The 27,586-nt window shown below is 35.2% G+C and overlaps 1 protein-coding gene across 1 annotated transcript; it reads right to left on the reverse strand.

Moving 5' to 3' along the window:
* Positions 1-3,599: 3,599 nt before the first annotated feature.
* On the reverse strand, positions 3,600-27,586 carry nae1 (nedd8 activating enzyme E1 subunit 1). Its single transcript, XM_056462900.1, has 20 exons — positions 27,471-27,586; positions 26,446-26,549; positions 26,281-26,341; positions 26,159-26,189; positions 26,005-26,076; positions 25,039-25,118; positions 23,834-23,943; positions 22,279-22,388; positions 22,109-22,171; positions 21,962-22,025; positions 21,801-21,892; positions 21,653-21,712; positions 20,458-20,591; positions 16,414-16,489; positions 16,282-16,321; positions 13,647-13,733; positions 13,394-13,486; positions 10,350-10,464; positions 10,135-10,184; positions 3,600-3,864 (listed from the first exon to the last, which is right to left on the reverse strand). Exons 1-20 carry the CDS (start codon positions 27,518-27,520, stop codon positions 3,755-3,757), a joined length of 1,602 nt encoding a protein of 533 aa, XP_056318875.1. The 5' UTR covers positions 27,521-27,586; the 3' UTR covers positions 3,600-3,754.

Below are 27,586 nucleotides of genomic sequence, written 5' to 3' on the forward strand. Positions count from 1 at the left end.
TTTCCTCTGTCTAGACTCCCTGTGAGGAAAAGCTAGCTATTCTCTGCAAACCACAGAGAGCCGTAGAAACACAACACTCCACCCTACAGCAGGAAATAACTATAATCTCCTCAAACAAACAGCAGAAGCTCGCCACACTACAGCTCCAGTGCTGCGGAGACATATTTAGAAAAATTATATGACATACATAAACAGTAGTTCGCCAGTTACCGCAAGAAAATGTCGCACATTTTTATCTAACAATGTAGGCTGAGTGAACTGAACGCAGACATGGAGACAATACAAATACAAAACTGTCCATGTTCCATAGCTTGAGGTTTTTGAATGGTGTTCGTATGTTAGTTAAGTTCAGACAGCTATTAAATTCGTGTAAAATATTGCTGAGCTGTACAACCTTGTCTTAAAGTATTAGTTCACCAAAAATTTTTAATTCTGTCATTATTTACTCCTCTTTTACTTGTTCAAAACCTGTTTGAGTTACTTTTTTTGTTGAACACAAAAGTAGATATTTTGAAGAATGTTGAAAATCTGGAACCATTGACTATGGAAGTCAGTGGTTACAGGTTTTCAGCTTTAGAATATATTATATATAAATAAAAAAGATGCAGAATATATAGTTAAAGTCAGAATTATTAGCCTTCCTGAATTATTAGCCCCACTGTTTTCCCCCAATTTCTGTTTAACAAAGATTTTTTTCAACACATTTCTATACATAATAGTTTTAATATCCCATTTCTAATTTATTTTATCTTTGCCATGATGACAGTAAATAATATTTGACTAGATATTTTTCAAGACACTTCTATACAGCTTAAAGTGACATTTAAAGGCTTAACTAGGTTAATTAGGTTAACTAGGCAGGTTAGGGGAATTAGGCAAGTTATTTTATAATGATGGTTTGTTCTGTAGACTATCAAAAAAAAAAAAAAAAAGATAGCTTAAAGGGGCTAATAATTTTGTCCTTAAAATGGTGTTTAAAAAATTAAAAACTGCTTTTATTCTAGCCGAAATAAAACAAATAAGGCTTTCTCCAGAAGATAAAATATTATCAGACATACTGTGAAATTTTTTAAGGGGGGCTAATAAGTCTGACTTCAACTGTATATATGTGAGCAATATCACACGAGTACAGGGCGATATGGCTGTATATCGGCACTGGTGGGAGGCGTGGATTGGCACAAGGCCGCAAGCTTAGTGCCTTAGGGTGCTTTCACACCTGTTTTGTTCCGAAACAGGTATTAAAATTGTTAAAATGTTGCACTTTGTAGTTGGTGTGGTTCATTTTCACACGACAAAGTTTCTAAACGAACCAAAAGAGCTAAAAACAAGTCACGTGCGAGTTAACTCTCCTCACATTGGTCAGAGTTTCACGGTTTATTTTGCAGAGTCCCACTCAGCTGTCGTGCATCCTTATTTTAATTTATGGCAATGAGCAACAAGACATTATAAGCGGAAAGCTGCAGAGGTAAGACTTTCTCAAACAGAGCCCTTAGCTAGAATTATGCATAATAGGCTTTACATTATAGAGAGAAATAACAGATAAACCAAGACTGCAGATCGGTCAGTTTTCCTAATGGACAAACAGCTCTCGTTAATAGTTAGCATGCTTTCACTTTCGTATTTGACATGAAACGCACATTTACCGGTAGGAATGACATCTTGCCCTACTCATTATTTTGTCTTCATATAGCCATATATATGCCTATTACATGTCCATAATACATTGTGATATGGCCAGGCTCGCATCATCTTGCTTTCACTACAATTGATCTGCTCCAGAGTTCATTTAAATCGAGCCAAGACCACCCCAGTCAGGCCATCTCGGGCCGATTGATTTGGCATGGATCCGAGCGCAATAGCTGGTTTCACATATGCCAAATGAACCGTGCTAACTGGGCAAACGAGACAGGTTTCGAAACAAGTCTAGGTGTGAAAGCACCCTTAGAGTCCTTCCAGTGACGATATACAGCCATATCGCACTGCTACGAGTGTGAAATTGCATTTATACAACAGTTCAATGGCATAACCGTGTACATGAAAAAAAAAAATCAAATAGATTCTAAAAATCCTTTTGTATGAGGAATTACTTTCTTCCGCCATTTATGCAGCTGACGTCAGAACAGCAGAAACCGTTGCTATTTCACCTTGCTACATCACTTAAGAGCTAGTGTTTGAATGATTCTCTAGCGTAATGTCTAAAGTGATGACAAAACAGGTGATTTTGCTGACATTTTAAGAATATAAGGCTAAACGCCATGAAATGACTTCAGTCTAGAGACATTTCCAAGTATTTCTCTGTTGCAATCGGGAGACTGCAATAATTAAACCCAAAAAAGCCAAAGCAACGCAAACACAATACTGGATTACTGCTGTGTTTGTGATGCGGGCATTTCTTCTTTGTTTCTTTTTACTGAATTAGTCTACTGGAACGAAAACAGGAGAAACAAACAGATGACCAACAAAAAAAAAATAACTCAGAGTTATACAAAGTGAGGCCAACACAAAATACAAACATTCCTGATATGCGAGTCCAGCCTGATCTCACGAGAAAACATAAGTATTTTACGTTTTGTCAGTTTAGTGGCTAATTTGTACGAATTCGAGTACGTTCGTATGAAATTTTACTTTTTTAAAAAAGGAGGCGTGGCAACTAACCCCACCCCTAAACCCAACCGTCATTGGGGGATGAGCAAATCGTACGAATTAGATCGTACGAATTGATACGAATTAGCCACTAAATCAAAAAGTTACGAATTGCCGTGAGATTGTGTTGGTGAGTCCCATCTTACACTCAATACACTTCAATTACTATGGTATAAATACAGCACTACAAAATAAGAGATAGATCGACTTAGAAAGTCACTTACTAGTTTAATAAAGATTTGATTAGCTGTAGTTTGTAATTACATTAAGTTTTTCTTCTCTAAGGGCCTATTATGCGGTCTCAGTCACCATCTTGTGGATGGACATCAACCGTCTTTGCTCTGTGCTCAATGACAGACTGTTGAATTTTCGTTAGACAATAGAAAGAGTTTTGCCACCCTTTGACGGTGAGTAAAGGGGGGGGGGGGGTAAATAGTGAGTCAATTTTCATTTTTGGGTGAAAACTATCCCTTTAATTATTTAATATATACAATTATTAGTTTCTTTAGATTTACCAATATTTTATGTACATTAATTATATTTGTAAGATAGAAAATAAACGTTTTCCCCGTAATTACCCATAATATTTAATTAAGTATAAATATGAATTTACAAATAATGTAATTTAAATTTTCACACAAATAATGTAAATTTCACTGTAAGAAATTGACAATTGATCAAAATATTAAATGTTTTTTATTATTATTATTTTTTCAATGTGATTGAAAATGAGGGCTGTTCGACCAAACCCTTCTATAATTAGACGTTGGTTTTGTGTTCTCTACAAATGAAGACAAACTTAACATATTTTAATGTAAAAATAAAATAAATAAAGATAATAATTGTTTTGATACTTATATTTATACAGTATTTGCAAAATACTGAAAAAGGTTTTTATAACAAGCCATTCAGTCTGCTGTAAAACAAAAAAGAGCACAAACATCACACACAAAAGCTTTGGAGATGCACTGTTTATTCAGTATTAAGCATCAGTTTTGGGTCTTGTCTAAAAAGCAACACCATCAACTAATGCAAGTATAAATAAACTCGAGTGCCAATCCGAGGCCAACACTTTGACAGAGGAATGGAGAAACAGATGGAGATGATTGTTTTACAGCTGGAAAGTCGCAGAGGTCTGTGACATGGCGTTATAGAGGAACGTGTTGTTGAAAGGTACAAACTGGTGCGTGATGATTTTGATGGCCTCTTGAGCCGCTGATCCTGCAACAACAGACAGACAATGGGATTCATTACAACTGACATGATCATAAAGGAATGAATTCAGGATATGGAGTAAGTTATATATATATATATATATATATATATATATATATATATATATATATATATATATATATATATATATATATATATATATATATATATATATATATATATATATATATATATATATATATATATATAATCACTTACAAGCTAAACAACAATAATAATACAATGAAAAGAACAAAACGTTTAAGATTTTGAAGACAGAGACATAAGCAAAGAAAGGATAGAATCAAATAAAATAACTGACAGGTAATCAGAGGCTTTTTTAATATAGGACAACTATGATATAGTGCTTCATTCAGGTGAGTGGGCATGACAAACCACCTGTGGAAATACTCTTCTCTCTTATACACCTGACTCTTTATCTAAACTCACAGTATATTTTCTCTTTTTCAGACCATTCTCTGTAAACCCTAGAGATGGTTGTGCGTGAAAATCCCAGTGGATCAGCAGTTTCTGAAATACTCAGACCAGCCCATCTGGCACCAACAACCATGCCACATTCAAAGTCACTTAAATCACCTTTCTTCCCCATTCTGAGGCTCAGTTTGAACTGCAGAAGATTGTCTTGACCATGTCTACATGCCTAAATGCATTGAGTTGCGGTCATGTGATTGGCTGATTGGAAATCTGTGTTGATGAGCAGTTGGACCGGTGTACCTAATAAAGTGGCCGGTGAGTGTATATCGAATAACCATTCAATATATGATTTACAGTGAACTTATAATGGCTAACTAGCTCCTTGTTGTGTCTTACAATCCCTTCAGCTTTTATAAAATCATTGTAAATCACTGCTTCCTTGCTACTTTATTTTACACTCCTTCACTGCAAAACAACACTTTTAGTCTTAAGCAACCATAGCAGATGTTACAGGAGAACCTATTTCAGAAATTAGATGTATCCCAGTCCATGTAACTGTGCACTATTACATGCTGTTCTTATACATAATTAGTACAAGTAGTGTGTCCACATTTCAAATTTCCAAAAGTTAATGTGTGGACTATTGGACACTTTTTGGACAATATTGGACATACACTCACAACTGTCACAGATTTATTTTGTAGTGGTATTGCAGAACTTTCAGATTCTGATAATGAATGACAAAATAACCTCCAAAACGCACTAAATAGAGTGCATACTCTATGGTGAATCATTAGAGACACAACCACAATTTCTATTGCTGTAATATTGTGGCTGGAGCAGCAACTCATTTTTCTAACTTTCCTGATAGTCAGTGCAAAAAGTGTTAAAATGAAACTGAGAATTGATAATAACACTTTTATCTGTGAAATGTATTAAAAAGAAACACAAATAACCAATCGTGGACTCCAAAAATAGTACTATGGTGAAGATTATACCACAATATCAAGGAGGCTAAGTGTTTTTAATAATTGTTTAATAGTTATTAATTCATTATAGATCTGCCTAATACACACACTTCTGATCGGCTGGGGTATTAGACCCCAAATAGTTATAGGAACTCAGAAGACTGGTCCCCAAATACTATATTTTCCCCATACAGAATGTTACTTCAGAGGAAAACTAGGAAAAACTAGGATTCACTAAGAGAAATTGACCGAAAGGGCAAAAAGATGCAAAAAATGAGCTGTAACTGCTTGTTGCGCTACATATTATCGAGCCCAAAAAAGAACCCATAGCAAATTCCCCAGAAATATTACAAAAACTGCATGTTTATGTCTTGTTTTTTAAAGTACTGTGCCAGCGTTTTAAATGCCACTTGTTTGTTTGGTTGGGTGGTCATCGTGAGGTTCATCTTCATTAAAGCAGATGACCTGATGGTTTGCCCCTTCAGTGTTCATCATTGTGCACAAGAAGGAGCAGTAACTGCTTCATTCTGGACTTCATTCCATGATGTTATTGTAGACCTAACCCAGGCTGTTGTGTATAATGATTTTGTGTAGTCCTATAATGTGCGCGCATGAGGAAGCCGCTGTTCATAACATTGTTTTAAATGCGTGCAGGCTATGCACACTTCTACAGTGCACCCGTGTCAACAAGCTTGGCCCCCCATCTGCCCCCCCTACATTTGGCGCGTATTTTTGGGTCAAAATGTCACGGAGAAGCGAGATCAGGCATCAGTGGCAGACTGCGGAGATATGACTGAGGCCTCTCTCACGGGCACTCGCTCGCTCTGTCAGTGACGGTGCTGCGTGCATCAGTTTCCCACGTTCATCAGAAGTTAACCCCCGAATTGACACAGGTAATAGAAAGATTCAACTTCAGTCATGTTCATGTTGTAAAACACTATCAAAATGTTCACTGTTGATTATATTAGACTTTTGTTTTCAATAGCGATTTTAAAACTTTTAATATAGGAAGGCAATTATTGATCAGACGTTGAGCGCACATAGTTTTACGTTAGAAAATGCAGTCTTGAACTTACAGTCGACAAGTACAGAACAGATGTAACACATTAATCAAATGTAGTTTTCAGTCACGATCAAGTAATATTCAACTCGTTTAGTTTTGCCTTCATTCATTTTTGATATCAGTAGTGACATAAAGCACGAGTCTTCAATACATGATTTCTTACAAGGTTTTAAACATAATAGTTTAACTAATTTCTAAAAACAACGTTATCTTTCCCAGTCAGTGCATAATATTTTACTAGTTATTTTGCAAGATAGTTAGTACTCAGATTAAAGTCCCTTTAGCCCAGAATAAAGTGTCATTTAAAGACTTAACTAAGTTAACTAGGAAAGTTGGAATAATTAGTCAAGTTATTGTATAACTGCTTTATTGTGTAGTAGACGATCAAAAATATACAGTAAATATTTCTTAAGGAGGCTAATAATACTGAGCTTAAAATAGTCTTTTTTTAAATTAAAAACTGCTTTTATTCAAGAAATAAACTATAAAAAATAAGATATATTATGACTCCAGAGGAATTATTTGTGTTTTATAGGAAATACTGTGAAAATATTTGGAATAGATTATTAAGTTAATGGGAGGGCAAACAAAAATTGACTTCAATTGTATCTGTTAAAGTTTACAGGTGCGAAAATGTGCCTTGATGTACATGGAATGTTAAAAACATCTTATCCTACTAAAATACAAAGTTACTTGTCAAATAAATGAACATGGAAGATTATTTTGAGTTAAGTTGTTTAACTATCTTGTTTATGAAGACTGCAGAGTGATGCATGAAAAAAAAGACTGAATAATTGTTTGAGTAGTTAGTGATGCATGCCCCCTAAAAGCACAAGTGGCCCCTGCCCGGCCCTCGCAATTACTCTGGTCTAGAACTGTCACTGGCTCTATGTACGTTATAAATAAAGCCAGGATGCACATTTGTTACTATCCTCTGCAAATCATCTGTTCTTGTGTCATTTATTACGTGCTACAGCCGGGCACCTCAAATATATCACCTGAAAGTTTAGATGATAGGATATTACTAATGTATAAAAATATATTTTATGATTAATAAAAACTATTAAAAAGCAGAGACTATGCTGAAGGAAAGGGAAAGTGAATGTGGTAAACTCTTTTTAGAGATGATGATTTTTTTTTCAGGGTGAAATGTTAAAGTATATTAGGCTACTCAATTCAACTGGACTTTAAATGATTTAATGTCTTAAAATAGTTTGAATTGTTGACTGAATAGTAGTTTATTTATCACATGGAATAAAGAGTCGACTAAATCAGTGGTTCTCAAACTGGAGGTCGCGACGACTGCAGGGGTTGCAGAATAATTTCAAGGGGTAGCGAGAGTGATTTAAAATTTGTGTAATTTTCAGTGATTATAATATATATTTTTCAGTATTACAAGTGAAAGCTAATATTTTCAGATTTAAAAAAAAAAGAAGTTATTACTGATTAGTATTTAAAAAAGTGAATGGAACATCATAACTGTGCAGCGAATCACTTCAGTTATCAATACAGCACGCATCTGGATGTGAAAACCGGAACCATCTACTTTGACTAAGCATAACAGCAAGACCCCATCAGACAAAAGTAGGAAACATCTAAAATATCAGGATGAATTTATAAAGTATTTAGGACACATTCAGGCAGAATGCATCTTAACACTTGAAACGCAGCGCTCAGAAACAGTTTAAAGCTGTTGTCATGTCAACTTGCTGCAGTAAACAAAGCCCATAACACTTGCCCGCCTTCAGGCTCGTCTTATTGGCCCATTGCTTTAGAACTGAACGCAAATGGATTGGTTAAAATCAGCTGTCAATCACTCAGTCAACGCCTTCTGCCTTCAGATGACAGGAGCGACAAATGTAAAGCGCTGAAGTAAGTATATAGTTCATAGTATATAGTAAGTATAGTAAGTATAGTTCAAATATTGTGAACAGCTTAAAAGAAGTTATTTTTATTGTTTGTATATGCTTTGGTAATGGGGGGTTAGAGTTCTTAACGATCTTACATTGGGGGTTGCTGGCTTAAAAGTTTGAGAACCACTGGACTAAATAACAGGGAAATGTTTATTCTGTGGACATAAGAGCACTAAACAGTTAGTGGCGCCATCTAGCGGCGGTGTGTGGATCTGTCCCCACGGCGGTGTGTGGATCTGCTAACATAGCTAGTGTTAGTTAATGTTCTTGATCTAAAATGAACCTTAAAGAAGCTTTTGCCACAGAAACTCATAAATCACATCAAGGTCAGATGAAAATAAATAGAGTAGGACAGGAAATGTTCAACTCGCTCTATAAATGATAGATAATGATGGTTTATAGAGCCTCACTGAGTACCACACGGTACTTAAGTGGTTGAATACAAATAAAGAAACGCATTAGCATTTACAATCTCAGTGAATAATGTCAGAGCTGTCCCTGAGCACCTCTGAATATGGTTCCATTGATCTGATACTACATGCACTCAAGATCAAAGCATCTCGGATGCATTTACACCCCACAATAATATAGTTAAGTGCTTTCTGATTATTAAAAATGCATACAATCATTTATATTTATTACACTTACATAAACTATTATTTTGTATGAATACTTATGCACTTGGCAGGTGCTTTTATCCAGAAGCGCCTTGCAATGTATTAAAGATGTGCGATTAATTGCAATAAAACAGCAAATGTGATTAAGCAAAGCTGCAATTGTCATGCACATCTTGTCAGAGAAGCACAGTTCTGTGAAATCTAGTCCAAAAACCAGACGCTGTGTGTTTGACTTGATGCGCTAAGTGAAATATAGAAATATCTTCTGTGATGTTTAAGGGCTTGTCCAGACTGTCAGCAATATATGACTAATATTCCATGTTTCCCTCTGTGCAACTCTGTCCACAAGCAGTGTACAGTCCCTAAGTATGTATCAGTATCTGCTTTGTCACAATGAAAGCTGCAGAGTGTGTCTAAGGAAAATCGCAGTTGAACTAGGCGATGTTGACCAATTTGGCATCATACAATGTCTCATGTGAAACATCATGATGGACGATGGCATTGTCGTCGTAGGTGGCGGTGAATTAATTATTTATGATTAATTAATTAATTCATAAGGAATTAATTATTTGTAGTGTACCTTTTCAACTACCTGACCTGCATGGTCTTTGTTTTACCCATTACCAAATCATAAATAAATAAAGATAAATTACACCCAAATTACCACCTGTCAATCACTTTTTCCGCGGGACTCTCTGGTAATCAGTAACAATGAGTTCAAACAAAACAAAACAAAAAAAACACGTAAATATAAAAATCTTACACATACCTTACCAACGGTATTACAGAAATGTTGGCGGTTTTAAAATCTTGACTTTTCTAAACCAAGGTATACCTTGAAAGCGGTTATTGTCCCATGCCTACTCATAACTACAGCTATCATTTGAAGTACGAAAACACAAGGAATCAAGTTATTTTGAGAGCCAGGGTATTGCGACTATTGCCATTCTAATACCAGTGTTTCATGAACCATGACTCTGTGTAGTGAATGCTTCTTCTTCAAAAAGCATGTGCTGGAGATTTACTAGAACATAGCACTTTAGAAGATACGCTATTTTTTTGTTCTTGCTTTCCTTGGGAATCGATCCCACACCTTTGGTGTTTGCTAGTGACATGCTCTACTATTTGAGATACAAGGAATTATACTAACAATTCTAGTAATAAAGATAGCCAATGATAGAGGTCATACTTAATAGGTATCGTATCTCATTATAATATTATTTCAATATAGTATAGGATGTGACAGTACAGTGAGTGAGTGAATAAGCATGAACACTGACCTCCCAGAAAAGCTGCGACTGTGTGTGGCTCAGCAGCTCCATATCGGCAGCTGGAAGACATGAAAATAACATTTACACTTGCTATTTGACTATAAACAGAAGGAGCAGCAGAATGTGCGCCTCTTTATCATCAGTATTACAAAACAAATTCTAGTGTAAATATTTGGCGAGTACAGATTTAGGCCAAACAGGCTTAACTGTCAGCTTAAACTTACAACTCATGGATGTAGTCATCTTTTACATTGACGTTCAGACTGTACTCCTGCAGGAGACTGTTTACACACAGCTTCAGCTTGTTAATGTCTTCCTCCACCTGATAATTGTAGACACCTGGGAAAAAAAAACGTCATATCCTATAATATCAGTGTGTCAGTTCATATACACAGCACTGTATAAACGTTTTGATGGAGGAGATATTAAGTCTGCCTGTCTCATGCTCAAAAAAACTGAAACATTTCCTGCAACATTTCTTCAGTCAAGTGTCCCATGATCCTGCAGAAATCATTTGAATATACTGATTCTCAGGAAGAAACTGATACTCGGGAAACCTTGTGTCATATTATTATAAATAATTTAAATATATTTACAGTATAAGAGCTGTCAGAAGATAAAAAAGGCTCCAAAAATTGCAACCAAACAATAAACAGTTGCAGTATGTATTTTTAAACTGTAAATTAATTGCATATTGCATCTGAATCAAAGTAATTACCCTTAAAATGAAAATTTAAGCCATTGTTGTGTTTACATTTACAAAATGTAGCTTTAGAGAGCAAGTAGCTTCCGCTGCATTCATTCATTTATTTTCCTTCAGCTTAGTCTTTATTTCAGAGGTCGCCACAACGGAATGAACTGCCAACTATTCCGGCATACGTTTTTACGCAGAGGATGCCCTTCCACAATACATTATGCCCTTCCAGCCGCAATCTAGTACTGGGAAACACCTATACACTCTCATTCACTACGGCCAATTTAGTTTATTTAATTCACCTATAGCGCATGTCTTTGGACTGTGAGGGAAACCCATGCGAACACAGGGAGAACATGCAAATTCCACACTGAAATGCCAACTGATCCAATCGGGACTCGAAATAGCGAGCTTCTTGCCGTGAGGCAACAGTGCTAACCACTGAGCTGCCGTGCTGCCACTAGAGAGCTTCATTTTGACTTAATTCATTACTCAAACTTCTGCGAACAACAGCCATGTTTTATTTTCTTCGAAATGGGTACTTTGATATATTTACAGATCATTTATTGCAGCTGCAAAAATGTTGTGGTCACACTTTACAATAAGATTGCATTAATGCAAGTTAATGTATTTACTAATATGAACAAACAATGAACAATACAATTAGTTAATGGAAATAAAATTCTTCAGTGGTTCATGTTAACTCAGTGCATTAACTAATGTTAACAGACAGGAATTTGGATTTTAATAATGCATTAGTAAATATCAAACCATACGTAAAAAATGCAATAACTCACATTAACTAATGAAACCTTATTGTTAAGTGTGGCCAATGTTTTTTTTTTCGTCTAACATTCTTTAAAGGTGCAGTAGTTGATTGTCTTCAGAAACATTATTTGTTGAGCTGGTTGAAAGTCTCTTCACAGTCCATTAATAATGATCAAAATAAATGATCTAAATGTATTTATTTGTATTTTTATATTCTGAGTATATTTTTATATTCTGGCATAAAACTAAAAAATGTTCATCCAATTAAATATTGTCGGGGCAACAATTCCCATAATTCTGATAAATAGCTCAAACTGTCTGTCAACAAATGTAGATTTGTTCATCTGTGCACCCCTGGTAATGCAGATCCGGCGTTTGCACATGCACGCCACGTTCACCTGTACACGAGAGAGTGAGAAATCCTAAATCAAAACTTTTTAAAATCCTGAATCAATATTGCAGTTACTTTTGCACTCTGGAGGAAGGATGAAACCATGGCTGAAATATTTCCTTTAGACAAGTAATGTTCTGTTTAAAACTATTTCAGTCACGCAAAGCTGATGTAGATTGTGTTGTGTTATGAATGCACAGAAGTGTTGTTCAGTCACTGAAATCTTCCGGCGAAAGATTGATGTGACTATTTTCAGCTTCATAAGGGACATTTTACAGCGTTGATAATTTTACTGAGCTGAAGCTGGTTTTATATTCACATCACATTGGTTCATATTTGAACAACGACAACCTCTGACGAGCTCCCTATATTGTTTACTGTGCTACTCTGAATATTCGGTCTGAAACAGCATGTAAGTATGGCTTAGTAATAAGTGTAATTCCTGCATGCCGCCGGCCAACCACTAAGCAGACAGTAGTTGCTTTAGGACAAAGCATGTGAGGGAGTGAGACCAGTGATCCTTGCATGCATGAAATATTGCACATTATGATAAGTTTTGCTTGCTACACAACTGAAAATGTTCTAAATATAATACAGTTTTTCATTCGTAACTGTAGTATTATAAAGTACTGTAAAGTTTACTAACTGTTGGATGACATGATCTAGTGGGTTGCTGTCATCCTTACGGTGCGCGTTTATGATTTCAAGAGGCAGGGGAGGGACTGTGTTTCAAAGATATTATGTTAATGAATAGCTTTTAGGCAGATCACCTACTGCACCTTTAATGTAAGTTAATGTATTTACTAATATGAACAAACAATGAACAACACATTTACTATAGAATTTATTTATATTTGTTAATGTTAGCTAAAAGTTCTTCTTTTATATACATATATATATATATATATATATATATATTTGTGTCATTTCAAACCTGTATTTATTTAATTTTTTTATTTTTTATATTTTTTGCAGAATATAAAATATATATATATATATATACATACATATATATATATATATATATATATATATATACATACATACATATACATATATACATATATATATATACATATATACATATATATATATACATATATACATATATACATATATATATATATATATATATATATATATATATATATATATATATATATATATATATATTTCTTTTATATTCTGCAAAAAATATAAAAAAAAAATTATAAAATAAATACAGGTTTGAAATGACACAAAAATGGATGAAATAACTTTCATATATATTCAGGGGTGGTCAGGGGGTGAGTTAAATGTGCTTGTTTTAAAAAAGAAAACACAGAAAAACAGTAACAGCTGTAAAAACAATTATTTCAAACCCTTTAAAAGATCTGCAATGACCAATAAGTGGCTGTTCTGATAACTCTTCTGACCTGGATAGCGTGAGTGTTGCTGATAGAAGCGGTCAACTGAGCGGAGCATGAGGTACAGAACCATCTCACTGTCCGGACTGTCCATACAGGATGCTATGGAGACACAAACAACAGCTTCAACACCACCCAAGCATGGATGTACACAACAATGAACCATCAGATTCCCTGTTAGTAAATCCATCTAAACAATCCTGAACAGTGAGCATAACATTTACACACTGAGACAAACCACAAGGCCACGAAGAACACGTACTGATTTCATCTTTATTGAAAGTGTCAGCATTGTACTCTTCAGCCAGAGACCTGCAGCGTACCACTCGGAGGAAAGCTGCATTCTTACCTGTGGGACAACAAAACACCACACAACACGGGTATTAAAAAATAAAGTTCATAATACTGGATGTGGAGAAAGCTACCTGTTAGCATTGATTACAACGGGAAATATAAGCATTTTTTTTTCCTTTTAGTAATAAAACCATGACTATCATGAGTAGACATATCCAGGTATTAAATAATTCAAGATATCATGATATTGTTATCGTGGGCACTTCAAAATATAGTGAATATATATATATATATTTTTTTAAGTTTTTAAGTGCTTTTTAAGCTTATTCAAAGCATATTTTCAGTGTTGTTCATATCAGAGCTAAATGATTGGTGCCTTAATTGGTTAATTAGCTTCACGAATCAGCTCTATTACATGCTAAAATACTGATTGAAAATTCACTGACTATTCTAAAGACTTATCTTTTTAAGCAGGATTCCTATGACTATCCTTTACCATGTTATTTATCATGTATTTAAAATTTTGTCTGGCATTGTTTCATTTTTTATTAATTGTTTTATTAATTTGTTTTGGTATGTCTGTTGATGCTTGTTTTAAGGCGACCTTAGGGGTCCAGAAAGGTGCCATTTATAAATAAAAAAAGAATAATAATAATAATTAATATTATTATTCTTACTACAAGTCTCCAATAGGTAACATTAGTTAATTTAACTAAAGTCTCTATAATAAAAAATACAAAAGCTTTTATTAATCTTAGAGCTGATGATATTGGAAAAATCTAACATTGCAATATTTTGTTATTCTGAGATATATATTGCGATATAAATACAAATTCCACCAGATGACTTCAATAATTCTGTTTAGAATGAATTTATCATTTTAGTTGATTATTTGGGATGATGCTGTAAGTGCTTCTGCATAAAACAATCTATAAGTATAGATGAATACGATAAAAAAAGGTACAAATTAAATAAACATTTTTTTATTGTTTTCTGGGGAGTCTTACAAGTATGCAGGTATAGTAATTGAATAGTCAAATGTAAAATATTACTGCAAGGTCTTCGTTGTATAATTAATTTAATTAAATAAATCATTATTAACCCATTTAAATTCATAGTTGAAATTTTGAAAGAAAAAAAAGGTATTGATTTACTTCCTGTCATGTGAGGCTTTCAGCTTCCTACCACTAATTCCAGGATGCAAAATGGAGGGAAACCCTACCAAATAAAGGCAATTTTCATTTCTATACAAATACATATCAACATAATCATGAAGGTCTCTAGATTCATCCAAATAAAACAAATCTTACAAGAGATCTATAGTTTTTTGAATGCTCTGTCAAAAGATCAAGCAGCAACTACACTTGAAGGTGGGCAAATACAAATATATAAGTATATAAATCATGGGGAATTAGATAATAATGTGTTAGTAAGTTTATAAATCAAGTTTATTGGTCTTTAATGATTTTTGCTTCATAATACCCCATCTAAATATAACTTAAGCCTTTAACTGATATCTTTACTATAAAATAGACTTTTTTGTTACACAGCAAAATCATCAGAGTAAAATTTACATTTCACACTTGGAAATAACACTTAAACCTTTTTTTCATTTATCTTTTTAACACACGGTAGTCTGTTGGAGAAACTAGTGTGTGTTTCATGACTTTTAGACAAATGTATTAGTTCTTTGTGTTTTCATATTCATGAAATTATATGATGGATAATTTTTGGGAGCGTTTTAAACAAATTTTAAACATAAACGTGTCTATGAATATGAACTGATTTGTTGAAAGCAGTATTTTTTTTTTATTAGAATGTTAAATGTTCACCTCGTATTCAAATTTTACATTGATGGGTTCATAAAACATATTTACATGTTACATGTTAGTATAGGAAATTATTAACAAGGCTACATGCATGAAACCATTAAAAAAAAAATTGGGCACAAACGGGTTAGGGTTAAAAATGGTACAAATTATTTTGCCTAAATGCTTTTACAATCCTCACACAGTCACAGGCCTCAAAAACACATGCAAATGAAGAATTATAATAGAGATTCAACATGGCAGATCCTACGATGAGACAATTGTGAATGATCACGTTGCGATATCGATGCCGAAACAATATATTGTGCAGCCCTAATCTTACGTGATGCTAATTTCTTATTTAATGACTAATAATGCGGCGAAATCATAGTTAAAATCTGATTCATTGTATTAAATGGAGCTAAGAACTAATGCATTTCAGTTGTAATTTTAACTAATATTAGCATAGTAAATGTAATATACCTGTTTTTTTCTCACTGCTGATTTTAATCTATAATCTAACATTTACTAAAGATACTTTATTGTAAAATTTTCCCTATTATAGCAGTTTAGTTTAAAACATTTGTTTACTTTCAACATGTATATACAAAATAGCAATAAACTATATATTTTTGTTATTAAACCTGTTATTAAAGTAGCATTTTTTGTACTTGTAAGGTCAATATCATAATAATACCATGTATACGTGAATAAGCTTCAGCAATTGATTGCAACAAAAAAATTTGATACTATCAAAGGTCAAGAACGCAATCAAACATATTTGAACATACTCACAAAAAAGTTTGATTTCCTGTTCAGAGATGCTTTCTGGAGTCTTCGAAATATAAACAGAGTTCATATTAATATTTTAACGTGCAAAAAAAAAGATTATAACACAACAGTATGACAATTATGTGCAGTAAATACCTTTCCAACTGATTGTAGAAGCATTTCAACATGTTTGGACACAACTGCTGCATCCTTCATGGCTTTGTCTCTGTACCTGATATTGAAAATGTCAAACAAATGCCTGTTTTTAACTGAAGTCAGATTTACATGTCTGATTACGTAATGTTCTATCAATACAGCAACCACCTGACCATTAACAGCTGTTGCTCATAATCAATAATTCTTGATTAATGCTAGTGATGTTAAGCTCTGTGTCAAAGCTTCATAGCATGTGTTGATTAATCCTGAAAGCTTTCAGTGAACCACGTATAGAGGCTTGAATTATTTCGATGACGACTGAAGCCTCATTTTGCTTGACTGGTACAGGAATCAGTTCAAATCTCGGCTTAACCATAGAGTCCGACATCCTCAGCTGAGTTACTCAAGCATATTGACTGCCATTGCCATTGAAACCTTGCCACTTTCCAGTTTTCTAATAATAATATAGCCACCACCCCTCCACACTTTATTTACGATTTGATTAGATTTCAGCCAATAAATTTATGACACAGTTATGTTATACAATAATCATACAGTGCCATAAAAAATTAAATAAAAAAAATTAAATAGATTAGTATATGGCTGCATCCGAAATTGTATACTTTTGTACTATATAGTATGTTAAAAACAGTATGAGAGCCGAGTAGTATGTTTGAATTCACAGTATTCGAAAAACAGTAGTAGAGAAGTACTCAGATGGCCTACTACAACGAGATTCTGCACATTCAATTGATGCCCCGGTATCCCATGATGCCTGCAAGAGAACTCATGAATGCCAGTGAAACGATGTAACTGACATGGATAGGTCACGTGACAACGACAAATGGCAGATGCAGTACATCCAAGTTTAACTTATACTCACATGCATGCTATATAGAATGTACTTTTCTGTAAATGTAGTACCTATTCCAGCAGTAGGCAATTTCGGACGCAGCCTGTGCAAATAACTTTTTCCTAAATATTTTATTTAAGACTTAACTGGTGTAAAATACAGTGGATCACATATTACATCAGGTCATCTGAAACATAGCTGGTCGTTTTACATTCTTTGGCCACCAGGTGTGCTTAATTGGGATTGTAACTAAAATATGCAGGACACCGTCCCTCCAGGCCCTCCCCTGCCTTAAAGGGGTGGTCCAGAATGTAATTTGTCATTGTGTGCATCTATGTGTGTATGTGTGTGTGTGTGTGTGTGTGTGTGTGTGTGTGTGTATGTGCGTGTGAACTGTCTGTAGACGCATGTAACACAAGAAATGCATGTGCGCGGGACAGATGCTCGGATTAAGTTATTGTTCTGTAATATACAGTGCCACTGTTGACAGAAGAATAAAGCACAAGATCTGGGATGCTACCTGTGTGAGCCTTGATTTATTTTTCTGCTGCTACACGAGTTAGGCGAGCTCTCCTGTATTTTTTAACTCAATGTGTTACATGACGTCTTTCACATATATTCGGAATATGCATGTGTAAGTAATATGAATCATCCACATATCTTTTGCGAGTTCAATATCTGAGATGTAAAACGCAGGAAAAGCACCTCATAGAGAAACATGCACATGCTGGTGAAGTGTGTGTGTGTGTTTACAGCAGTTTGACCGATAAACATGAATTTGTAGCTAAATCGTTAGCGGTGGCGAACAGCATTTCTCGTTGTTTACATCCTTGCTACAGCATACCATTAGCGCTAGACACTGTTCATGTAATAGATCAATTTTAACAAATAAAAACACAGGTTGTGGCCTCAGAGTCCAGAGCTTCTGCTGCTCCTTCATTGAGGAGATTTTTACCGAATCCAGCACTGAACTGGGAGAGATTCTGGAAGCTGTGTTTTGTCAAATCATGCTTGCTATGCATTTTATAATTCTCTGGAACATAATTAATATTGAACTGTAAGCACTTCTGTCTTTGTGCTGTGTCATTTGGAAGCCCAGATACAGAAACAGAACAAGCTCTGTGGAAATGATAGCATTTGGATTTTAGCTCTCTCTCTGCTGTAACTTTACTAAGCCTCTGGCCACGACCCTTGGCTGTGCAGTGTGTGTGCGCAGTAAAAGTACGTTTGTGATCTCACAGGCCCGGAAGTATGTTTTTGTAGTCTCCAAAATTCATTCATTGTAGGCTTTGCTAAGCTAACTTTGTAAATGCCAAGGTCTCCCTTTGCATTGAACTCGGAGTGTCTTCCATTCAGAGGCACCAGAGTTTATGTTCACACAGCTACATTACACATCAACTAAAGTTTAAAATATGATATCATAGTGGACCACCCCTTTAAAGTTAACTTTACATCTTTCTCCAAATTTCAAGAAGTAAAATATTGACCCTCAAGCATGACCAAATGACCAGAGAAGGGTCTCATGACCTTAAGGTTAACTTTCTCCAAATTTCAGGAGGTAGAATATTGACTCTGTGATAACCATGCTGACACTACAAACCTCAAAACTGTGCTTTGCAATCAGAAATAATGTGCACCTAGCCGAGAGAGAAGGTGGGCCTGATCAACTCACTCTTCTCTTATCTAATAGGCCGACTTTTGGCCAGCATCCAAATTTTGATTATAAAGGTGAGGGTTTCTTGCTGCAACACTGGAAGCTCAGCCGTGGGATAAGTGCACATCGCCCAGCAGTCTCGGACACACATGTTAGTTTTCCAATGTGAGTGCAATGGGCTCCCCAGTCTTTGAAGAGGAAAATGATGTAGTAATAATAATAATAATATATTTTATTTATAACGCGCTTTTCTAAAACCCAAAGCGCTTACAAGAAAGTAAAAACAACAAAGCACATTAAACAATAAAAAATACAATAAAAAAACAGCTAGGCTGAAACAGCGTAGAACTTGAGGCAGAGCGTAGACAGCGAGAGGTAGAGGAAATGGATATCAGGTCACAAATGTAACCTGGAGCAGAACCATGAACCGCTTTATATGTTAAAATCAATGTTTTAAAATCAATACGAGACTTGACGGGCAGCCAATGAAGCTGTTGAAGTATGTGAGTGTAGTGCGACCGAGACGATGTATGTGTCAACACATGTGCAGCAGAATTTTGAATGAATTGTAATATCTTGAGAGAACTTGCTGGTAACCCTGGTAACGTCTCTGAGATTGTATATACTTATATCAAATTGCTTGAGGTTTTATTATCTGTTTTTTATTCATGCGATTCTTATTACTCATCTTTATTTCACATTATAAGTCTGTTATGCAGTTTTGTTGTATTTCGATTAATGATGTTCATGAGTATAATTCATGATTATTGTGATACTTGATATCAGCTGTGTGTACCAGCAATAAACAATTGTTTTGCTTGATTAGTATTGTGTATGGACTGTCATTGGTGCCCTCTCTTGTCGATTAACACCACACTTGTCTCACTTGCATAAACACAAATCATACTAAAACCTTTTTGGTATGCTGAAACATTTTACATACTAAAATTTGGGGCATACTAAAACAATATTACACAAATACACAGTGCTAAGCATAATTGAGTACACCCCACTTTGAACATTAATATTTTTATCCATTTCTCAGTGAATATAGGTAATATACCTATATTGGTGCATTTGAACAGATTTATAATATGAATTACCGAACTACTATACTATACTACTATGAATTACCGAACTACTACTACATATTTAGAAATCGAAAGATAATACAATTAAATTCAAGCAAAATACTGCAAAAAAAATAAATTACAATGTACAAAATTTCAACTAAATTTTCAAATTGTTTTGCTTCTCTTGATTTTTCCTCTTCTTTAAATTTGAATTTAATATTTTTCTATAACATACATATTTGGGTGTACTAGTTTTTGCACTGTTATCATAAATTATAGTTAGATAAGCTCCAGATTTGGTTTCAATACTGACTAATATAATGTGTATGCACAAATATAATATTGTAAAGCTTCCTATTAAAAATATTAATTGAAAAGATAGGTTTGTGAGGGGTGTACTTATATGTGCTGAGCCTTTTACTACTGAGAATTCCCAAAAAGTGATGTAAAAGCTGAATACATACACATTTTGTAACTTGATGAATTTGTCTGAATCTGCGATCATGTCTGGGATGCTTCCTCGCACCGGGAGGTTTCCGTTCCCCTCATTTTGAACAAAGTCCCGAACTCCATGTGCCATCACCCAGAAGGACGAGCTCTATGATTAGACAAAGTGCACTTTTCAGTTTCCAACAACCACTGGAGTGAAAAAAACTAATGTATTCTGACTTTATGTACAAGAAACATTTTTGTCAACAAATAAAGATGAAACTGGCCCGTTAATAATTAACATTAATTGATTTATTTTTGTTTTTCCCCTATTCAGAAGAGTAAAATATGACTAAGACTAAATGGCATCTTAGTCAAATCAAAATGAACACAAGCAAGATAAGCAACATCTTACATGATGTGCAGCCAACAAATATGCAGTAATTGTGGGATGCTGTCATGTCAATATTCAAGAATGATTTGAGTGACTTTTTGAATGTTTACTATAAAGAAGCTTAGCAGTTCTGAGGGCAAATTGTGGTCAAACCCAGAGCTAGCAAGGTGCAGCTAATAAACTGGCCAGTGAGTGTATATTGATCAGCCCTAGAAACCTGTATATATTTGATTCAAATGTACAATATAAATCCTGGTTTAAACTTCTGCGTCAAGTGATCGCCGTGACCTACGACGTAAGCCTTGCACGTAGGCCTGCATTTATACTTCTGCGCGCTGTTTCTGTTGCTCTGCAATACACTTCCGAAACGCTAGCTGGAAGTAAGTGTCTATGTTTCTGTGTCGAGTTCCTTCGCTGGCGTTTAGTTTTTTCTCAACGCTTCCTTAATGTACAAGTGGCTCAAATTCGCTTATTTTGAGGCGGGAACCGGCGGACGTGCAACAACTTTAATCATATGGTAAACACAAAACAGAAGTCTCCATCCGGAGCTCCTTATGGGACTCCGCATTTGTAAACACCCGCTGCATCACGCTCGCGCGGCTCTCACCTCCGCCCACACTCGTCAGCGCTACCAAGTCGTCCAATCACAGAGCTTGCACTACGCGTACGCGATACATTTTTGGAGAGGTGCGCGTCAGCGACGGCCATGCTGCGCCGTAGCATTCGCGTGCGCTTGACGCAGAAGTATAAATCAGTCTTGAGTGGCTAAGATGTGAAATATATCAATAAACAGTTGGAGATAGTGCTTGAAAGTAGTTTTGCATATCCGCACTAACCTGTGAGGTAATGTTTTCACACTGCTCAGCATTAAAAATGTCCTGCGTTCCACTGGAGATCTGCATAAAGGCAGGACAAGTCTCAATACAGATCAAATGTAAAGAACTATAATAATTATTGTTCTTTAAACGTGATGGGCTCCAGTACCTTGGTGGGGTTCAGAGCAGTGTTCACGTTCTTGATCGCCTCCTCAAAGTTCTCTTCATCTTCAAGTCCTCCATTCTCATTCTTAAGGATTCCTGAGGAACGAAAGAAATTACGGAAAGGCCAGAAAAATGACAAATTCCTGATGTGATGTATTATATTACCTTCTCTGAGGAGTTGCCTAAATGCTTCCTTCTCCTTATAATTCTTCGGTAACTGGGAGTTGTGCTGGATCAGAAAACACACACTTTGAGAAGGTCTGACATTCTGGAGATCTCATGATCAGAAAGGTCTTAAGAGTATGTCATTACCTCACTGTACCACTTTTCCAAATATCTGGCAACCACAATGATCCATGGTGTATGACTGTGATCCTACAACAGGGCAAAATATATATTGCATTCCGAACTGCAACTGATTTAATTCACACAATCAAAAAAGACACCAGTAATTAACACTTTAATATCAACCTTAATCTCACCTTTTTCTCCATGCTGTCCAAGTCGTAGGACTCTACATGGTGTTTGAGCTCTGTGAATGGCTGGTCTAGTCTCAGATCCTCCAAAGCATTATCTGGATGAGACTCCACCACTACGGTCAGGGAAAAAAAAAAAAGATTTGTGGGTTGTCTAAACAGTATAATTACACTAGTTTAGGCAAATGACCACCGTCATTAGTCAGTCTTTCATGAGCAAAAAATAAATAAATCTAGTCAAGTCAATTTGAGCTTTATTGTCATTTCAGTACATGTGTGGACAGAGTGGAATGAAATGTAACCACAACACTGGACATAAGAGCCCTTTTAAACCTATACATAACTAACATACTGGAGCAGTAATCTAACTATACTGTATACAACACATTACTATATTATGTAGAGCACTTTATGATAGTATTGTGAAACAAACATCACTACTTTTATACACATATACACTTATTTATTTCACATACTTTACATGTCAATTTGCACATATAACATTGTATATAGTAATATACCTGTACACACACTTGTCAATTTGTATATTTGCATTTACTACTCACTTCGGTTTATAAAATATATTTATTATCAGATTTTTTTGTCCTGTCTCTGTAATTCTGTTGCACTGTAGAAGCTGTCACGACAACAAATTCCTCATATGTGTGAACATACCTGGCAATAAAGCTCTTTCTGATTCTTTCTTTCTTTCTGATAAAGTATACTATTCAATTTAATTAAATTCCCCTTTATTTGTGTAGCGCTTTTACAATGTAGATTTCACATGAAAGATCATAGTAAATTAGAACAGTGTAGTTCAGTTTTTAATGTTTAAGTTCAGTTCAGTTCAGTGTGGTTTAATAATCACTACTGAGAGTCCAAACACTGAAGAGCAAATCCATCGATGCCCAGCCCCTACAGATCCCGAACCATGCAAGCCAGTGGCGACAGCGGCAAGGAAAAAACTTCACCAATTGGCGAAAGTGAAGAATTAAAAAACTAGAAAGAAACCAGGCTCAGTTGGGCACGACCATTTCTCCACTGGCCAAACGTCTTGTGCAGAGCTGCACTACTAACTATTCATATACCATAACTACTTAACTATACACATAACCTAAGACTAAGCAAGTACTTTAAGATAAAGACAGAACTATATTGTGCAGGATATTGTGCATAGAGGTATTTTAAGCTTGAAGAAAACAAGTAGCGCAACATGATTTGTTGTGCATTCACAGGTAAACGTTATCCTTACTGAGTCCTTGTAAGATGGAGTTTAGGTAAAGTGTCCAGTGCACATAGAGAGAAGAGTGATTCTACGGGTGGTTTGTCAAGCCAACTCACCTGTGTGAAGCACACTCAGAGATGCAATGTTTTTTCCTAGAGATATGGAGTGATTTTAAGAAAGTGCCTGGTGCAAATATGCAAACTGGCGCAAGTGTCAGAAATGAACAAGTGTTCCACAGGTGGTTTGTCAAGCCCACTCACCCACAAATCAACCATCCTGTTCTACTGCTACTCGCGTTTTCTCTCAAAACTAATTTGGCTTTTAAAACGCAATTACCTGTGTGCTCCTTCACAACCAGCCTCATGTAACCAATAAGTCCATATGTTCGACATACAAGAAATGGCACTCCGGCCTCCCATAACACCGCACCAAGCCTCAGACATGTGCTGTTAAAATAAAACACACGAACATAAGCTGATCTGAAAAAACTGACATTTACAACTTGTTAATTATTTGGTTATAATTACATTAACATTTCGTCACCTTAAAATTAGAAGGTTCTATCTGACATTTTTGTCAAAATTGATTTATTGACATATTCTTATTAAATGACAACTTATTTACATCATATGATGTTTTTTTTTTAAGTTGTTTACATTTTAAGACTTTTTATTTAAAAACAAAAAAGGTTTATCTACTAAGTTGAACTCTAGCTTGCCTCAATAAGGTTCTTTCTGTGCGCCAATCAGCATTTTTAATTCACGCACGAGAACCAATCAGGATAAGTTTTCCTTTGTCATTTCGCTGGACTGCTCCATTAACAGCAGGAAACACCAGAAAGACACAATCACATTAAATCAGAGTCAATTAAGTAATGCCACAGTACACAAAATTGAAAAGTGTTTAAATGTGATGAGAAGCATTTCTTGACATTGAGATTCGTGCATTTTCTTTTTAGGCTTAGTCCTTTTATTAATCTGGGTCGCCACAGCGGAATGAACCGCCAACTTATCCAGCATATGTTTTACGCAGTGGATGCCTTTCCAGTTGCAACCCCCACTGGGAAACACCCATACGCACTCAATTACACACATACACTATGACCAATTTTAGCATACCCAATTCACCTTTACCGCATGTCTTTGGACTTGTGGGGGAAACTGGAGCACCCGGAGCAAACTCACGCAAACACGGGAGAACATGCAAACTCCACAAAGAAATGCCACCTGACCCAGCCAAGACTCGAACCAGCAACCTTCTTCTTTTTTTACTCCAATTTGCAAATGTAAGAAAACTTTGATAATTTACATTTAGAGAACCCTTAGGGTCTCTGTCATGTTAATGTATGAAAGAGAACTGTTACACACATGTTTTTTGCTATAGAATGCAAAAACTTTGAAGCTCAATACCTCAAAATCATTTAGAACGCAGATAGAACCTTATAATTCTAAGGTGACGATCTGTCTGTTTGCCAATGCATTTCAAAGACACCTGCAAAATAATAAATGAAAAACAGCCATTTCAGGTTTGTGTTTTAATACCTTTCTGGAAGCTGGACAGCAATTACCAGACTGAACCTGTGAAAAAACTCACAGTCGTTGTCCAATAGCTTATCAGGACTCTGATAAGAAGAAAAAAAATCAATTCAATGAAGAGATTTAAAAACACACACACAAAAGTCTGGAACAATTAACTGAATTAATGTGACTCACAATCAGGAACAAAGTCTCATCAGTAAATTACTTATACTTTTTAAAACAAACCTTGCTCTTAACCCTTGTGTTGTCCTATAATTTAGTATACACCGTTGGCCCTTCAGGTAAAAATTGATCTCCCTTCACTAAACCTCTAAAATAAGCAGCTAAATATAATTTCAATCCACAAATATATTTTGCATGAAGAAACAACCTCACCTTGATCTCACCCTCTGTAAATGTCTAGGATTTCCCTCACTGGTGTGCAGTATTTCATCAGTTATCAGCATTCATCAGCTTTATTTTGCAGTTTTGGTGTAATATTAGTTTATATTGACACCTTTTTATGCTTTCTTGCTTAACAAAATGATAAATTTCTTTAAAAAAGTAAATTAAAAATACCACTAATAATTCATTCATTCATTTTCTTTTCGGCATAGTCTCTTTATTAATCTGGGGTCGCCACAGTGGAATGAACCGCCAACTTATCCAGCATATGTTTTACGCAGCGGATGCCCTTCCAGCTGCAACCCAACACTGGGAAACACCCATACACTCTTGCGCCACTAAAAATAATACATATAATCTTTTAGACCTTATTTTTTTCAAAGGCAGTGCATTTCCTAAATCTACAAGCATTTTTATTTTACGCTACAATCACCTAATAAGTCTCAACAATGTTAAAATATCCAAAATACATCGTTTTGATTCCTATTCGTTAACGTTGTTTAACTGAGTTTGTATTGTAATTCTTAAAATAGAAAACTCTGCAGATAGAAATGTATAATATGTTTTAATGACATGAAGACTGACCTCTTCCACAAAGTTTCCAGAAACATCACTGTTGAGTTCCTGGAGCAATTCAGTAGCCGCCTGTGCTCTGTTCTAGAAAAAAGCACAATATAACTTACAATATGCCACAATAGGTTTGAATAAAGTTTTTATTGATACACGGCTCTACACTTACCTTCCCAATACTGCTGCTGCTGAGAAAAAAGCTGCAGAAAATATCAAACAACACAATCAGGCATATTTATCCATATATCATATTATATTTCTTTAAAACAATTATCACGCCAACACATTTACTTGTTTCCAACATCCTCCCCTGACACTTTGTGCCCATCTACAATGGTAAAGGCTCCGATTCCTAAAAAGGAGAAGGGAACATACAGTATAACATTAGCACAATAACCAATAAGACTCGAGTCTCAGTGCCAGGATTTGGGGTGTACAGTGAGATAAATACAGTACCAGGCAGCACAAGGTTCTTGAGGATTTCAGTGCCAGATGCAGTGGCATTGATGAGACACACATGTGCGTTTTCAAGTGCTTCCTGTCCATGATCTCCCCACAACCTGATACAAACACATCTCAATCACTCAATGACCAGTCGATAACCACATTGAGGTAAAGTTGGTTTTATATTCACACTCACACTTTCTCCTTAATAATATAATTTCACATATTCTTTACAAACTTTAAATAGTGAAATTATATTAGAACAACATTGTTCACAGTCTAATAAATTGTGCTAGTGTTATTTTCAAGTCATACTTGCTTGTGATTTCATACCAAAGTACCTACTTTACCTCAATAAAACTTTACCTCAATAATAGCCACTTTATTAATCTGACAAATACAGAGAGGCAGAGGAAGGCAGCCTAAATAGCTTTAAATCGGCAGATAAATGTGACCCTCGACCACAAAACCTTATGTTTTATGTTGCACAGGTATATTTGGCAATTGATTAAATAAATAAAAAAATTGTAATAATTGTAAGCTATGGGTCAAAATTATAGATTGGCCCCAAAATCTTAATATTAGGTAAAGAACGTGTTCAGTGAAGAAATTTAGCACATTTCCTATTGTAAATATGTCAAAACTCAGTTTTTGATTAGTAATATGCAAAGCTAAGCATTTAACTTACACTAGATATTAATTTAGATTCCAGGTGTTCAAATAGTTGTATCTCTTCCTATCATGAGTATATTGATGTAGCTAAACAAATATAAATAAATAAATCAGAAATAAATCTAGTGTTTTCGGGTCTGCTACTTTAGTTGATAGGCTATTCGTGAAGTCTGGTTAATTCTGTCGTTGCTGTGTTTTAAATTAAAGAATGATGAATTTGACGAGATGATTAAAGCTCTTGCAGTGACCGATGGGCCTCTGTACGTTTGCGTTAATGCAATAGGAAAACTTTACCGCTGAAGCAGATTAACTGGTCGTGCGAACTTGATGATTATGTGGTTTTCGAACACACAGAAGATACATACCTGAGCTGTCGATCATACTTCTGCTCTTTGCTGGTTTTGGGGTCTGTCATGGTCCTCTGTCTCTCACTGTGACGGCTGAATCCTACCGGCGCGCCGCTGTTTCACTATTTTCCGAT

The sequence above is a fragment of the Danio aesculapii genome, chromosome 7 (genome assembly GCF_903798145.1).
Source record: "Danio aesculapii chromosome 7, fDanAes4.1, whole genome shotgun sequence".
In the NCBI taxonomy this organism is placed as follows: Eukaryota; Metazoa; Chordata; class Actinopteri; order Cypriniformes; family Danionidae; genus Danio; species Danio aesculapii.

Excerpts from the sequence above, each read along its gene's own strand:
- nae1 (XM_056462900.1), bottom strand. The coding sequence starts at position 27,520 with ATGACAGACCCCAAAACCAGCAAAGAGCAGAAGTATGATCGACAGCTC. Across the intron at positions 23,944-25,038 it reads GCTGTCCAGCTTCCAGAAAG|CACATGTCTGAGGCTTGGTG; the intron begins GTATTAAAACAC and ends TTATTTTAACAG. Across the intron at positions 13,734-16,281 it reads ACAGGAAATCAAACTTTTTT|GTAAGAATGCAGCTTTCCTC; the intron begins GTGAGTATGTTC and ends GTTGTCCCACAG.